Here is a 14,817-nt window from a genome sequence, read left to right on the forward strand (position 1 = left end):
GCTCTTCTAGAGGACTCAAGTTCAATTCCCAGCACCCACATGGCAGTTCACGACTGTCTACAACTCCAGTCCCTGGGGATCCAATACCCTCTCCTGATCTCTGCAGACATTGCGCGCTCACGGTACTTAGACATTTACACAGGCAAGGGGAAAATTGTCTTTATAAAAACACAGAGAAATAAGCCACATAATTATTTGTTATCTGCAGAAATAACCACAGGACTCTGGGAAACAATGGTTACTCTCAGTAGAGAGCTGGCAGAAAAATGTTAATTTTTTACCAACTTAATATTTTGAAAATTAAACATCAGTTTAATTGGGGCATTTTATATTTAGCAGTTGTTTTTCCCGTGGGGTGAAAAGTCACCAACCTGGTAAAATGCTTCACTGGCAAATAGCTTTGGTAAGACCAAAACACCTGCCAAAGGGAAAGAGAAGAGGGCCCCCGCCTCCCCAGGCGCTCAGTGGCCGGGTCAGGGCTGCCTGACAGTGAGAAGGGGCAGCACATCTATGTCCTCAGAACACGGAAGTGCCCTGAGCCCTCAGCCTGTTGCTCATGTGCGACCCGCTGCCTCAGAGAGAAACGTCTGCGTGCCCAGGACTTTTGCCAGGTATGTATTTAAAGTCAGAAGGAGCAGAGGCGGGCTGGGTCCTGGAAACTACTGCTTCTGAGTTGGTGCGTCACAGTACGGCACGTTTTCTGTCAGAAGATCTTTCCTGGGAACCAGTTCTACGAGGAACACAGAGAGACCAGTGGTTAGACGATTAGAACTCCAGTCACTATTGTCCTCCAATCAGACCCAAGTGCCACACACTCACTTCCCCCACAAGTCCCAACTGTAAACTGTCTGGTTTAGGAACCAGACAGATAACTCTTCTAGAGATATTTTATTTCAGTTGATGTCTGAGGTGAAAGCTTTGACTCTAAATGGAGGCATTTAATAAGATCCTCATTCATGTTACATAAAAACATACAACCAACGGAGTCCATCATTTTACTAAACATGACTAAACAACTAAGCTAAAAACACATTATAATTGGCCATCTGTCAATTGTAATTAAAAATGTCACTTAGAAATGTTTTTTGAGAGAGGGTCTCATATAGCTCAGGCTAGTCTTGAACTCCCTATGTAGCTGAGGCTAACCTTGAACTGATCCTCCAGCCTCTACCTCCCCATGATGGGATTATAGGTATATCACACCTTGCCTGGCTACTTGGAAATTTTTAAAGAAAGCAAGACACCACTCTCATAACTTAGGAAGTCCTCATCTACAGTGAGGACCTGTGGTGACAGACAGTGTCCCCACGAAACACACTGCTAAACAAACAACTGTTGACTCCAAGGCAAGACAACTTGATGATGTCAGGATAAAATTGTTAAAATAGAAAATTTGGGGCCCTTGGAGATTACTCAGTGGTTAATGTGCTTGCTATGATAATGTGAGGACCAGAGAGTTCAGATTGCCTAGCGAGATTAGCCATATTAGGGAAAATCCTGCTTCAACAAATAAAAAGAGCGATGGGGACAATTCCCATTGTTAAGTTCAGGGGTCCACATGCACATGCACCCACACACATGTAAAAACACACTTGTGTGTATGTTCAAAACACACACACACACACACACACACACACGAAAAACGGAAAAAGGAAAATAGGAGAAAACTGCCCAGTTATGCTGGTACACACCTATAATCCCAGTAATCATAGGCAAAGACAGTGAGATCTGCATTCAAGGCCAGCCTGCAGGCCAGAGCATGACCATGTAGATCTGAGCTATGTGAGACCCTGTCTCAAAGGCCCTGGGTCCAATACTCAGCACTGAGAAACAAAACAAACTTGAGGAGCTCTATCACTTCCTTTGAGAAGACAGAACCCAGCTACATTGTCCTTGTACTGCCCAGTGTGGTGGCTCACACTTGCACCTTGTTGGGAGACTAAGACAGGAGGATCACCATGAGTTTGAGGACAGTTCCAGGCCTGTGTAGCTAAAGTCTAAAATCTGTCTCAACAAAAGCAGAGCTGGCGATGTGGCTTGGTTAGCTGAGTGCCTGCCTATATGCATGAGGCCTTGGGTGGTACCCGGGAGCGGTACACACTTACAATCCTGGCCTCAGGAGGCAGAGGAAGGAGAATCACGGTCATCCTCGGCCATGTAGGAAGTTTGAGGCCAGCCTGGGACAGATGAGATTCTGTGTCAGACAAAAGAGAGCAAATGCTCCCCTAATAACCACTCTCAGAACTGCCCACACTTGACAGTGTGGAACCTCAGTGGTATTCTGGACCACAGGGGGAAAAGGGTCCCTTCTGCTAGAAAGGGCCTTGATAGGACAAAAGAAAAACATGTCAATGAGAGTACTGCATTAACGTCAATACTGTAGTTCTGATTATTAAACTGTGGTTAAGGAATGTCCTTTATATTCTAGAAATGCACATTGGGGGGACTGGGCTCACATCTTTATTCCCAACACTCAGGAGACAGAGGTAGTTGGATCTCTCTTGATTCAAGGCCAGCAAGTTCCCAGATAGCCAGAGCTAAACAGTGAGACCCTGTCTCAAGAAATAAACAAAAGAACAAAAAGAAATGCATATTGAAGCATTTTTGAAGATTTTTATTTATGTGTATGAATGTGTGTCTATGTGTATGTGTATGTGTGTGTGCCCCAGGAGGCCAGAGGAGTATGTCAGATTCCCTCAGAGCTAAAGTTACAAGTGACTGTGAACTACCCAGTGTGGGTGCTAGGAAATAGAACTTCAGTTCTCTAGAAGATCAATCAGTATGGGCTCTGAACTGCTGAGCCATCTCTCCAGCCACACACTGAAATATTTTAAAGAAATTGTCAGGGCTGGAGAGATGGCTCAGCATTTAAGAGCATTGGCTGCTCTTCCAGAGGTCCTGAGTTCAATTCCCAACAACCACATGGTGGCTCACAACCATCTATAATGAGATCTGATGCCCTCTTCTGGCCTGCAGGGACACATGCAGACAGAGTACTCATACCAAAGAAAAGAAAGAAAAAAGTTGTTGGTGTCATGGTACAATCCTATAATCTCAGCACTTGAGAAGTGGGCTAGGGTAATCAGGAGTTGAGTTCAGCCTGCACTACATGAGACCCTGTCCAAAAAATTAAAAAAAAAAAAAAAAAGCCGGGCAGTGGTGGCGCACGCCTTTAATCCCAGCACTTGGGAGGCAGAGCCAGGCGGATCTCTGTGAGTTCAAGGCCAGCCTGGGCTACCAAGTGAGCTCCAGGAAAGGCGCAAAGCTACGCAGAGAAACCCTGTCTCGAAAAACCAAAAAACCAAAAAAAAAAAAAAAAAAAAAAAAAAGAAAAAAAAAGAAAAGAAAAAGAAAAAAGATAACAAAACTCCACCTACAAAACTCTATCTAGAAGTTATCTGAAATTTGCACTTGAGAGAGTTGACAAGATGTCTCAGAGAATAAGGTCACTTGCCACCAAGCCTGACAATCTGAATTGGATCCCTGACACCCACATTATGGAAGGAAAGCTGTTATCTGATCTCCACATGCAAACCATGACACAAGCAATAAACACCCACCACACACATAAATTAATGAATAAAATAATGTGTCCATATGATAAATCTGGCTTATGAAATGAGAAAGCATCTGTTTGTCTCTGACTTGTAATTTTTTTAACCAGTTTTTTTTTTTTAAAGATTTATTTATTTATTATGTATACAGTGTTCTGCATGCATGTGTGCCTGCAGGCCAGAAGAGGGCACCAGATCTCATTACAGATGGTTGTGAGCCACCATGTGGTTGCTGGGTATTGAACTCAGGACCTCTGGAAAGGCAACCAGTGTTCTTAACCTCTGAGCCATCTCTTCTGCCCCTTTAACCAGTTCTTTGGTGCTTTCGTCCAACTAGGCCATAGTGTTAGTTTTAAGTTAATGACAATGGTAATAACTTATTTCACTTACCAAACATACGTGTCTGTTTTATGCTAGGTATTACATCAAAAAATAAGATGAAGGTCACCATGAAAATTTATTTGGCAAGCCAGGCAGTGGTGGCACACACCTTTAACACCCAGCACTTGAGAGGCAGAGGCAGGGGGAGCTCTATGAGTGTGAGGCCAGCCTGGTCTACAGGTAAATCCAGGACAGCCAGAGCTACATAATAGAGAGCTCCTGTCTCCAAAAAAAGAAGAAAAAAAAGTTTCTTTGGCTTCAAGGGGTTCATAATCTAGGAAAGGATAAACAACAAATCACACTGTAATATGCTTCACAAATGTCCTTTAGAGTGAAAGTGAAAGAATTTGGGACTACTGCATTGAAGACTAAATCACTAAACCCATCCCTCTTACTTTAGATTATGTTCAGCTTTGAATAACCAGAAGCCCACCGTGGTGTGATAAGAGATTTCATTTTCTTCCACCTTGAGCGCAGCAGGCTTGAGCTAGGCAAGGCCTTGGTGCTGCTGGGAAGCCAGGGTCCTCCCCCTCCGTCTGCAGCCCTTCTGAACAGCAGTGTGCCTTGCTTCTGCTTTCCCCACATCTGCACTGCAGGCAGGCAGGAAGAACAAAGGGCAGGAGGGGAACCCCACCCAGCTCATTCGTGTTCAACAAAACAATGGCTTCAGTGGAAACAACACTCGGTAGACAGACACTTAGAAAAGATGCCAGATAGTCTGGGAAGTCACACTGTATCCTTCCTTGTCCACCCTCTCTGGATATGCAACATGGACATAAGCAATTCACAGAACATTCCAGTTTACTACCTGTCCCCAAAGCCTCATCCAGTTCATACTGGGGGCCTCTGGTTAATGTGCTGGCCCCTCAGCCCACTGGGTCCATCTGTGGCCCACATCGTAGACACCTACCCCACTTTAGTTGAAAATAAATGATGGGATGAAAAATAAAACCATGACATTGGGAGTCCATGGTAGTGCTCAGGCCACAGAAAATCCTAAATCCTAGGGATAGGAAAAGACAAGCTTCTTAACTTGGTAACACTAAGTCCTCAGTCTGCCAATTTGGCAATACCAAATTCTATTTTCAAGAGACTCAAAGCCCTGCTCTGATGCACTCTACTACACAGATGCCAGATCTGGCCTCTGGGCCACTTCCTGTCTCAGGGAGATGGAGATCCTGGGGAAGATAGCCTCTTTTGGGAGCTTCAAAAGCTTTCACAGTCTACTTCCTGTCAATCTGAGTTCAGGAAACCAGGGACAGCTTTAAGAGCCGAAGTAAACTACACAAGCCTGGGTTTCTTAGCAATACAATCCACTCAAAAACTATAAACTTCAAGTCTGTTTTCAGTTGTTTCCACAAACAAGAAGCCACAGGCAAGTATCTTACCCAATTTGAAGCAATAAAGACAGTCATCCTTCTTAGGTAATGGTCTCTGCAATCTGCTGCACTCCCTAGCCCCCAAACTGAGACCACTTCTTACAGCAAGGGACAGCCACAGCGAAGAGCTCCATGAGTGAGGAGGAAAGAGGCCTGCGGGCAAACTGAAAGAACCTCAGGTTCGATTTCAGAACTCTCTTTACATCTGTCTTGCGTGGGACAGTGGGATCAGAGACTCTTCGCAGCTCACGGTTCTCCTCAGAAGACAGGCGGCAGACAAAGAGAGCCCCTCAGCAAAGTGACACTCATTCCATCTCTGCTTTGTGAGTGGACCAATCTGCAAACATTCTTTCTCAGCATTTTGCTGAAAGCAGAAAAAGCTCGACAGCATGTACTGACATTTGGGCTGTCTCTTTTATTGCTGTAGCCCCAGGTCTGTATGCACCCCATTAGTCATTGACCTTTTGATTTACCGCTATAAAGGTCACCAGATCAGCTGGGTGGGGGTGGCACACGCCTTTAATCCCAGCACTTGAGAGGCAGAGGCAGGCAGATCTCTGTGAGTTCGAGGCCAGCCTGGTCTACAGAGTGAGTTTACTCAAGAGACTGAAGTAGAAGGGTTACAGCAAGTTTGAGGCCAGCCTGGGCTACAGAGTGAGATCCTGTCTCCAAAATTTTTTTTTTTAATTTGAATTTAAATTATGCACACACACACACACACACACACACACATACATACATACATACATACACATATATACATACACACACATGCATAATGGATAGCCTAGTTTACAATAGTGTGGCAGAGACATTTGGACATTAATAATGTATAGGACATTAAGATTATTTTAAAGTTATAACAATGTTGCTAAATATATCAGGCATATAAACAGCAATAAGCTGAAATGGGGAGCTTACACTTTGGTCACGTTTTTTCTAAGAACCTGTGCCTGCCTGGGTTTGGGCTTGGAGCTCCTCTGACATACAGAAAGTGCTGTGGGGGAAACACTTAACTACAAAGAGTACTCAGTTTCGTAAGGATAGGACCAAGATTTGTCCTGCCCATTGCTCCAGAAATCCCACTGCCTACCACAATGAGGATTCAATAAATATGGGCTGAGTCACTTTAAACTGTCTTAGAAAAGCATCAGATAGCATTTGACAATGGCAAAATGTACAGGATCAAAAGGCAGAAGTTTAGGGCTGGGGAGATGAGCGAGTTGATAAAACGCTTCCTGTACGAGCACAGGACCTGAGTGTGGATCCCCAGCACCCACGCAGAAGCACACACCTATGACCTCAGAGCTAGAGCGGTGGGCACAGGCAGAGCTCTGTGTCTGGCAAGCTAGCCAGTTTAGCCAAAGCAGTGAGTTCCAGGCTCAGCGAGAGACCCTGTCTTTAACCATTAGGTGGACAGCAATCTAGGACACCTGACATCAACTTCTGGCCTACATATACACATGTGCACACACACAAATATGCACATACACACACACACACACACATACAAAAAGGCAGAAGTTTAAAAAGAGAGAGAGAGAGAGAGAGAGAGAGATCTGAGATCTGAGCTAGGCATACTGATACACACCTTTAATCCCAGCACTTGGGAGGCAGAGGCAGGCGATCTCTATGGGTTTGAGGCCAGCCTGACCTACATAGTTGAGTTCCAGGATAGCCTGAGCTACATACATAGTGAGACTCTGTCTCAAAAAAAGACATGTGAAAAAGTTTTTCTCGCTGGATTTTCCTAATGTTACCACATATACTTAGAAATACAACCCAATTTTGTCTGTCTTACATATGTGCTAGAGAAGAAGGTGCAAACATATTGGGCTGCTAGAGCTAGAGAGAGGGCTCAGCAGTTAAGAGCATTGGCTGTTCTTCCAGAGAACCGGGTTCAATTCCCAGCACACACAGAGTGTCTCACAACTGTCTGTAATTCTAGTTCCAGGGGATCTGATGCTCTCTTCTGACTTCAGAGCGTACCTTTTGGGGTAAAGGCTGTGTTTTGGCACTGACAATAGAGTGCTTACCTAGCATACACAGGTCCTGAGTATGATTCGCATATATCAAGCATGGTGTTTCATGTTGGTAATCAAAACACTCAGAAGATAGAGGCAGGAAGATCAGAAGTTTAAGGCCATCAGCTACTTAATGAATTAGAGGGTATCCTAGAGACCATGTCTCAAAAAGTAAAATGAATAAACAAAAAACCTAGGGGATAGAGAGAGATCTCATTGGTTAAGAGCATTTGCTGCTCTTCTAGAGAACCTGAGTTCTGGTCCCAGTACTCATATCAGGTAACTCTAGTCCCAGAAGATCTGACTTCCTCCAGGTACTGCATGCACGTGGGACATACACACACACACACACTCAGGTATACACACATACACATAAAATAAACATCTTTTAATTAAACAATAAAATCTTTTAAAAAAATAAGGTGGAGGCTCTATAACCCTGACCCTCCTGCCTGGGCATCAACCATCAAGTGGTACATGCTGAAGCCTCTTCTCACCCACTGAGTTGAAGATGAACCAAGAGTTCACTCTCAATTCATGTATTTTACTACCAAAGGATGGTAGCTGCAACTGTTCCAACCAGAAAGCAGCTCAAAAGCAGAGAAACTAACAAAGCAAATTGGTGTGGAGAATGTGAGGTTTCAGAGCATGAACTGGCACTATTGTGCAACAGGCCCCAGACCTTAGAACACTGACACCATGATGGACGTACCATTCAGGCCTTGGAACCCAGCTCCTAGTCAGCAACATCTGCCAAAATGAGAACCAAGACCATCAAAGCCCATAATTCTGGAAAAGTCCCGAAATGAGGTGTGTCAACACAGGATGTGATTTTTGTGCTTAAAATCCCACCCTGAGAATGGCTAGGGACTGCACTTGGGTCCTGAATAAAGACTTTTTATTGCCTTGAATCTGTGTCTGAGTGGTATTCGCTGGTGGACACCTCACAAGAGCTCCTCACCCAGCAACCCTCTTAACGAACATGTTACTTGGGAGTCACGGCAGGCTTAGATGACACTATTATGGAGCTGACAGACATCTCCCCTATCAGAAGTCCAGACCTCTGCAGCCTCCAAAATATATTCCTGTCTCCAAGCCTCCGGGCTATGGGAAAACACTTATCACCATGGCTACAGAAAAAAACAGCAGTCTGTCTGTCCGTCTGTCTATCCTATCAATCTTCAGTCTCCAACACTGGTGAGTGGTATGAAGACTCTCCAAAACTGGCTGCTGTTGTTTCTGTCTTGACACAAAGCCAGAGCCTTCTAACATCTTACAAAGACTCTTTTCTACAAAGCTTTCAAGTTCTGACCACAAAGCTACAGCCATGAGGACAGCTCAGTTTATGAGTCCCCGGGATTGAACTAGATACTGATCACAGCTGCTAAGTCCCAGTGATGGCCCCTCACTGGGCTAGAATGAGAAGAATGCCTGTAAGATTTCCCTTCAAGCAGCCTGCTCTAAAACAAAGAGACACAATCTCGAATCTCATCTTAAACAATGAAGATGTGGTGAGGTGTGTAGACCTGCTAGTAGTTGCCCTGGAAACTGTTGGGTTTTCAGGAAGTGACCTAAAAAAAAAAAAAAAAAAAAAAAAAAAAATGCTAGGCCTGGCCTGGTGGCACATACCTTTAATCCCAACACTCAGGAAGATTCTTTGGATTCAAGACCAGCCTGGTCTACATAGCAAATTCCAGAACAGCCAGGACTACATAGAGACCCTGTCTCAAAAATAAATCAAATAAAACTCTAACAACAAAAAAAGAAATGTGAGATGCTACCTCCTGTGTGTGTGTGTGTGTGTGTGTGTGTGTGTGTGTGTGTGTGTGTTATGCTAATTCTATACCATGAGAGATTCAAGAAGATGAAATAAAAATCTAGCCTGTGCAACAGTGTTTTTGCGCCGCACAACTGCAAGGTGAAGGATTCAGAAAGTTGTAACTCGTGTTTAGAGGAAGACTGAAGATCCTTCCCATGGTTCAGTGACCTAGCTTGCTGGGGAAGCTTGTCTGCCAGTGGGAGGAGAGTAGACCAAGTGCTCTTAAAACACACAAAGCCATTCCAGGCCAGCCTGGTCTATAGAGTGAGTCCCAGGACAGCCAGAAATACACAGAGAAACCTTGTCTGGCAAAAAAAAAAAAATGGCTGGAGAGATGGTTTAGAGGTTGAGGTTAAGAGCACTGGCTGCTCTTCCGGAGGACCTGGGTTCAACTCCCAGCACCTACATGGCAGCTCACAAATGTCTGTAGCTCAAGTTTCAGGGAACCCAAAACTTCTTAGGGCAAAACACTAATAAACATAAATTTTTTTAAAAAATTAGGGAAAAGAAAACCCAAAATCAAAAGCTATCTGTTCTCCTACAGTTGTACATAAAATGTTTTTACATTAAAAAGGACAAATACTATAGAATTGTATTATATGAAATACATAAAATATACAAATTCAGAGAAAGAAAGATTAAATGTTATCTCAAGATGGAGAAAAAAGGAATATAGAGCAATGATTTCCTAAGTACAGAATCTCTGTTTTTGTGTGATGGAAAAGCCCCACAAATGGACAGTAGTATCAGGACATAATATCATGAATGTAATAAATCAATATAATTAATGTAATTAATGAATATCATAAATACAGTTATTGAATGAAAAAAAAAGAGGCTGGAGAGATGATTCCGTGTTTAAGAGCACTTCCTGCTCTTAAAGAGGACACCAGTGTTGGGGTCCCAGCATCTACTTTGTGGGGTGGGGGATGTTTCACAATGGTCTGTAACTCCACAAAGGTGTGAAGCCATTTGAAGGAACAAGGCATGTGCTCACAGAGTTGTATAAAATGAAAATAAATCTACATTGGGCGTGGTTGCCTATGCCTTTAATCCCATCACTCAGTAGGTACAGCCCAGACACAGAGCTCAGTGAGTTCCAGGCAAGCCTGGATGGTAAGAAAGAGAAAACCAGAGGTGGTAACCCATGCCTATAATCCTGTCACTGCAGAGGAAGAGACAGCTGGATCTCTGTGAGTTTCATGCCACTCCAGTCTACAAAGAGAAGTCCATCGTTATCTCAAGATGGAAAAGAAAGCAATGATTTCCTAAGTACAGAGTTTCTGTTTTGTGTGACGGAAAAGCCCCACAAACAGACAGTAGTATCAGGATATAATATCATGAAAGTAATAAATCAATACAATTAATGTAATTAGTGAATATCATATAGTTATCGAATGAATAATGTGAATGTAATCAATGAATACCACAAATGTAATTAATATCATGAGTGTAATTAATGAATATCATAAGTGTAATTAATATCTTGAATGTAATTCATGCCACTGAATTGTGAACTTAAAAATAGTTACATTGAGGGGGTGGGAGGAGGGAGAATGGGGGAATCCATGGCTGATATGTGAAATTAATTATAAAATAAAAATACTATTAAAAAAACTACGCTGGGCGGTGGTGGCGCACGCCTTTAATCCCAGCACTCGGGAGGCAGAGCCAGGCAGATCTCTGTGAGTTCGAGGCCAGCCTGGGCTACCAAGTGAGTTCCAGGAAAGGCGCAAAGCTGCACAGAGAAACCCTGTCTCAAAAAACCAAAAAAAAAAAAAAAAAAAAAAACTACACAGAGGGAAAAATGGTTACAAAAAATTCAAAGTCAACAAAGCACCACACAGGATCTAGATTCTCTGTGTATTTCCCATCTTTATGTGGCTTATTTTTTTATATTACTTTACTCTTTCTTTAAAGACTTTATTTTTAAACTATTTATTTTTTCCTATGACTGTCTATACCCATTTTCTTAAGCACCTATTCACACTGTAACCTGTTTAAAGGTTTTGAATTTTTTGAATGTTGATGATGGAACAGCAGCTGCTGAAAGACATGAGACTGTAAAAGGAACTGCCGAATTAAACCAGCCTAGATTCCTTAGGGATGTCTTAGCTATAGAATGGAGTTCAGAAAATGTATTGAGTTGAGTGAGGGTTATGTTTTTTGTTTCTACAGAAAATGAAAGGCTGTGGATTCCTTCAAAATTAATAGAGACCAGATTTGATTGGGGGAGACCCCTTGAAAATCTTGGCTACAGACAAGAAACCTAGAAAAACTATAAGACATTTGGCGAGGTAAAAAGTGGCAGTGGCTTGTTCCTGTCTCTCTGATCTTTCAGCATTTACCCCAATATGTGGCTCCGGGATTTTATTAAAAGACCAATTTTGATCCTGAAAGGGGGAGGTCTTTTGCCTCTCCCCTTGCTAGTGTATAAAAAGCCCATTAGGAATAAACTCAAGGCAACTGGGTATTGACCCAGGGCCCTCTTGAAACTATCCTGTGTCTCTTTTTCTTCATCTGTATCTATATTTTTTCCTACCTGGTATTTCTCAATTCTTCACTACCCCCTTCAAGGATGTTTGACAGGTCAGGGCTGGACCCCGACATCAAACCCACATGATGAGAGGTAGCCTCTGACCTCCACTAGCATATATGTGTGTTCATTTGTAAGTGTCCAAACACACACACACACACACACACACACACACGTCAAAAAAAAAAACAAAAAAAAAACCCAAGTTGTAATCTGCAGTGAGATTTCATTAACACTCCAGCAGGAGACCTGAGATGTAACAGATTCTTAAATACATTTCCTATAATCCCAATTTTTCTGGACTGAAATAACTAATTGTAGAATAAAAGGTAAAAAAAAAATACTTAGTCTAGGTAGATAATAAATGATGCCAGAAAAATTAATAAATATGGCTACATAAAAATGGTTGTAGCTGGTGCAGTGGTACACCCCTTTAATCTGAGCACTTGGGGGCAGAAGCAGGCAGATCTCTGTGAGTTCAAAGCCAACCTGGTCTGCATGATGAGTTCTAGGACAGCCAGGACTACATAGTGAGCCCCTGTCTCAAAAAAGCAAAAAAACAAACACCAAAAAAAGGATTTGTTAATAACTACAATTTTGCAATATAACCAGGAAGTAAGATTTGGGGGGAGGAACTCTGGAGAGATGACTCAGCAGTTAAGAGCATTAGCTTCTCTTGTAGTGGACTTGGTTTCAGTTCTCATCATTCACATGATGGCTAACAACCATCCATAATTTTAACTCCAGGGGATCCAACATCCTCTTGTGACTTCCACTGATACCAGGCATGCATAGGTGCACATGAAAGCAAAACACGCATACACATTAACAAAAATCTAAAACTAAACTTAAAAGTGAGAAGAAAAAAGGGGGAAGGGGAGATGGCTCAGTTGAGGACTTGAGTTCAATCCCTGTGTCAGCGTGAAAGAATACCAGTGTGGTACGTGTGGTCACGCCTTTAATCCCAGGGGGGCCACCCTGATTTACACAGTACGTTCAAAGACAGCCAGGGCTACACAGTGAAACCCTGTCTCAGGAAAGAAAAAAAATCAATAATGATAAATAAAATAATGACATACAAAGGTGCTGTAAGTGTTACCGTTCTGAAACATCACAGTCAGCAACCACATTCCCCCACCCCCATGTTACTTACTCAGTGTGTTGTGGTCGGTGTGAACACCTTGAATAACAGATGTTCTAAGTAACAGTTCAACATCGGAACCTAGTTTCATCATCTGTGAAGAAAATCAAACAGAGTAACCCCTTGAGTAATGTGTAGGGCTGCACTGGCTTTGAAAAGCACAGCTTTACAGGTCACTTTCAGATAATGAGGCTTTTAGCTTTGTGAAACTGTATGTAGTACAGAAATTGCAAACATTTCAGATGCCCTTCATTTTTATTATAATCCCATATTTTGTTCAAGTAGATTTAGAATTTTTGTTATAATATGCATTTTAAAATGTGTTGGGGGCTGGGCATGGTAGAGCATGCCTTTAATCATAGCACTTTGGGAGGCAGAGGCTGGCCTGGTCTACATAGTGAGTTCTAGGACAACGGAGCTAAAAAGTGAGACCCTGTCTTGAAAAAAATAAAACAAAAAAGTATTTTACCTAATTTTTATTCATTTGTATAATTGCTATTAAATATGGGAGACATTTTCTTATTTGTATTTTCTCGTTTACTAATCAATTCTTTATACTTTAAGTATCCCCACGAAGAACTGTCTTACTTTTTTAAGGCAGTACCTCAGTATGTAGCCCAGGCTGGCACTGGACTTGTGATCTTCCGCTTCAGCCTCTTGAGCACTAGAGTGGCAGGCACAGCCCACCATGCCCAGCTCTACTCTGCACTGCTTCCCTTCCTACGGGGCTTCCCCACCTAAACCTCCCTCTGAAGTGCGGCATCGTGAGACCGCTTGTTCCTTAGCTTCAGCCACCGGACTCAAGTGAAGAAAGACTGCTGTGGCTTCTGCCACGGTTCAGCTGCCCTGGTCTTGACCCAGGGCCTTGTTATCTTTGGGGGCAGGAGACAATCCTGAGGAGAGCCACGATAACCAAGTGCAGGTTGTCTACAGCTGTGGAGGCCCTCCCTCCCTCCCTCTCTCCCTCTCTCCCTCCCGAGTAGCGAGTAGCGGCTTTCCTTCCCACAGCCCTCCACTCCCACCGCCCTCCCTTTCCCACAGACATTCACACCAGCTTTATATTCGCCACCTATTACTGCACCTCTGCTATTTTCTCCGGAGAGGCCTCACTTTTATTTTTTTTGAATTCTTCGTTTATCTTTACTCTGGCTGCTAGAGAGAGAGAGAAACACATGTAGTTAATATGTAGGATTCTTACGTTATTCAGCATTACTCATAATGAATTTCTACTTCTCACATAAAACTGAGCATGAGAAATGTGTTCTGTGCCAAGCATGGTATTACACACCATAACAGCACTTAGGAGGATGAGGCAGGAGGATTTTGAGTTTGAGGCCAGCTTGGGCCATGTGGTGAGGCTTTTTTTTTTTTTTTTTTTTTTTTTTTTTTTTTTTAAACACAGGGTCTCTCTACATAACTCTGGCTGTCCTGGAATCTCAGGGTCTCTCTACATAGCTCTGGCTGTCCTGGAATTCATTACGTAGATGAGGCTGGCCTGGAACCCCCAGAGGTCCTCCAGCCTTTAAGGCCACCATGCCTGGCTTCTTTTCCACTTCATTTGTGTGCCTCTAGAACTACTGGATTCTAATAGGTCCAAATCCAAGTATGTTTTTTTCTCTAAATCTAAACATTTAAAGTACTGCCTTGTTTTATTTTGTTTTGAGATAGGGTCTCACTGGAAAGCCCGGGCTATTCTTGAACCTGCGAGTCCTCTGCCTCAGCCTCCGGAGTGCTGGAGTTACATGCATGTACCACCACATCCAACTAGAATGCTTTATGAAGATGGTAAGAACCGGTGCAAACAACATGTAACCTACCCCTGGCACAGAGATGCTTCCGCACCGAGGATCTGAGCCTGAGCACCTTCGCTGATGTAAAAGTGAACGATGAAAGTAAAGCTGCTAGGTGTGGTAGCGCACGCCTTTAACTAAGAACTGGGGGGCGGGGGGCAGAGGCAAGAGGTGCTCTGTGAGTTTGGGGCCA

At 43.1% G+C, this 14,817-nt stretch overlaps 1 protein-coding gene across 2 annotated transcripts in view; it reads right to left on the reverse strand.

Moving 5' to 3' along the window:
- Positions 1-289: 289 nt before the first annotated feature.
- Lyrm7 (LYR motif containing 7) overlaps positions 290-14,817 on the reverse strand; it is a 28,791-nt gene continuing 14,263 nt past the window's right edge. For both annotated transcript variants that reach the window (XM_016003475.3, XM_016003476.3), the window contains exons 3-5: positions 13,916-13,986; positions 12,847-12,928; positions 290-730 (exon numbers count right to left, since the gene is read on the reverse strand). In XM_016003475.3, the coding sequence (XP_015858961.1) occupies positions 660-730; positions 12,847-12,928; positions 13,916-13,986 (224 nt within the window). In that variant the 3' untranslated portion in view covers positions 290-659. The remainder of the gene's footprint in view (positions 731-12,846; positions 12,929-13,915; positions 13,987-14,817) is intronic.

This window comes from Peromyscus maniculatus, chromosome 8 (genome assembly GCF_049852395.1).
Source record: "Peromyscus maniculatus bairdii isolate BWxNUB_F1_BW_parent chromosome 8, HU_Pman_BW_mat_3.1, whole genome shotgun sequence".
Taxonomy (NCBI): domain Eukaryota; kingdom Metazoa; phylum Chordata; class Mammalia; order Rodentia; family Cricetidae; genus Peromyscus; species Peromyscus maniculatus.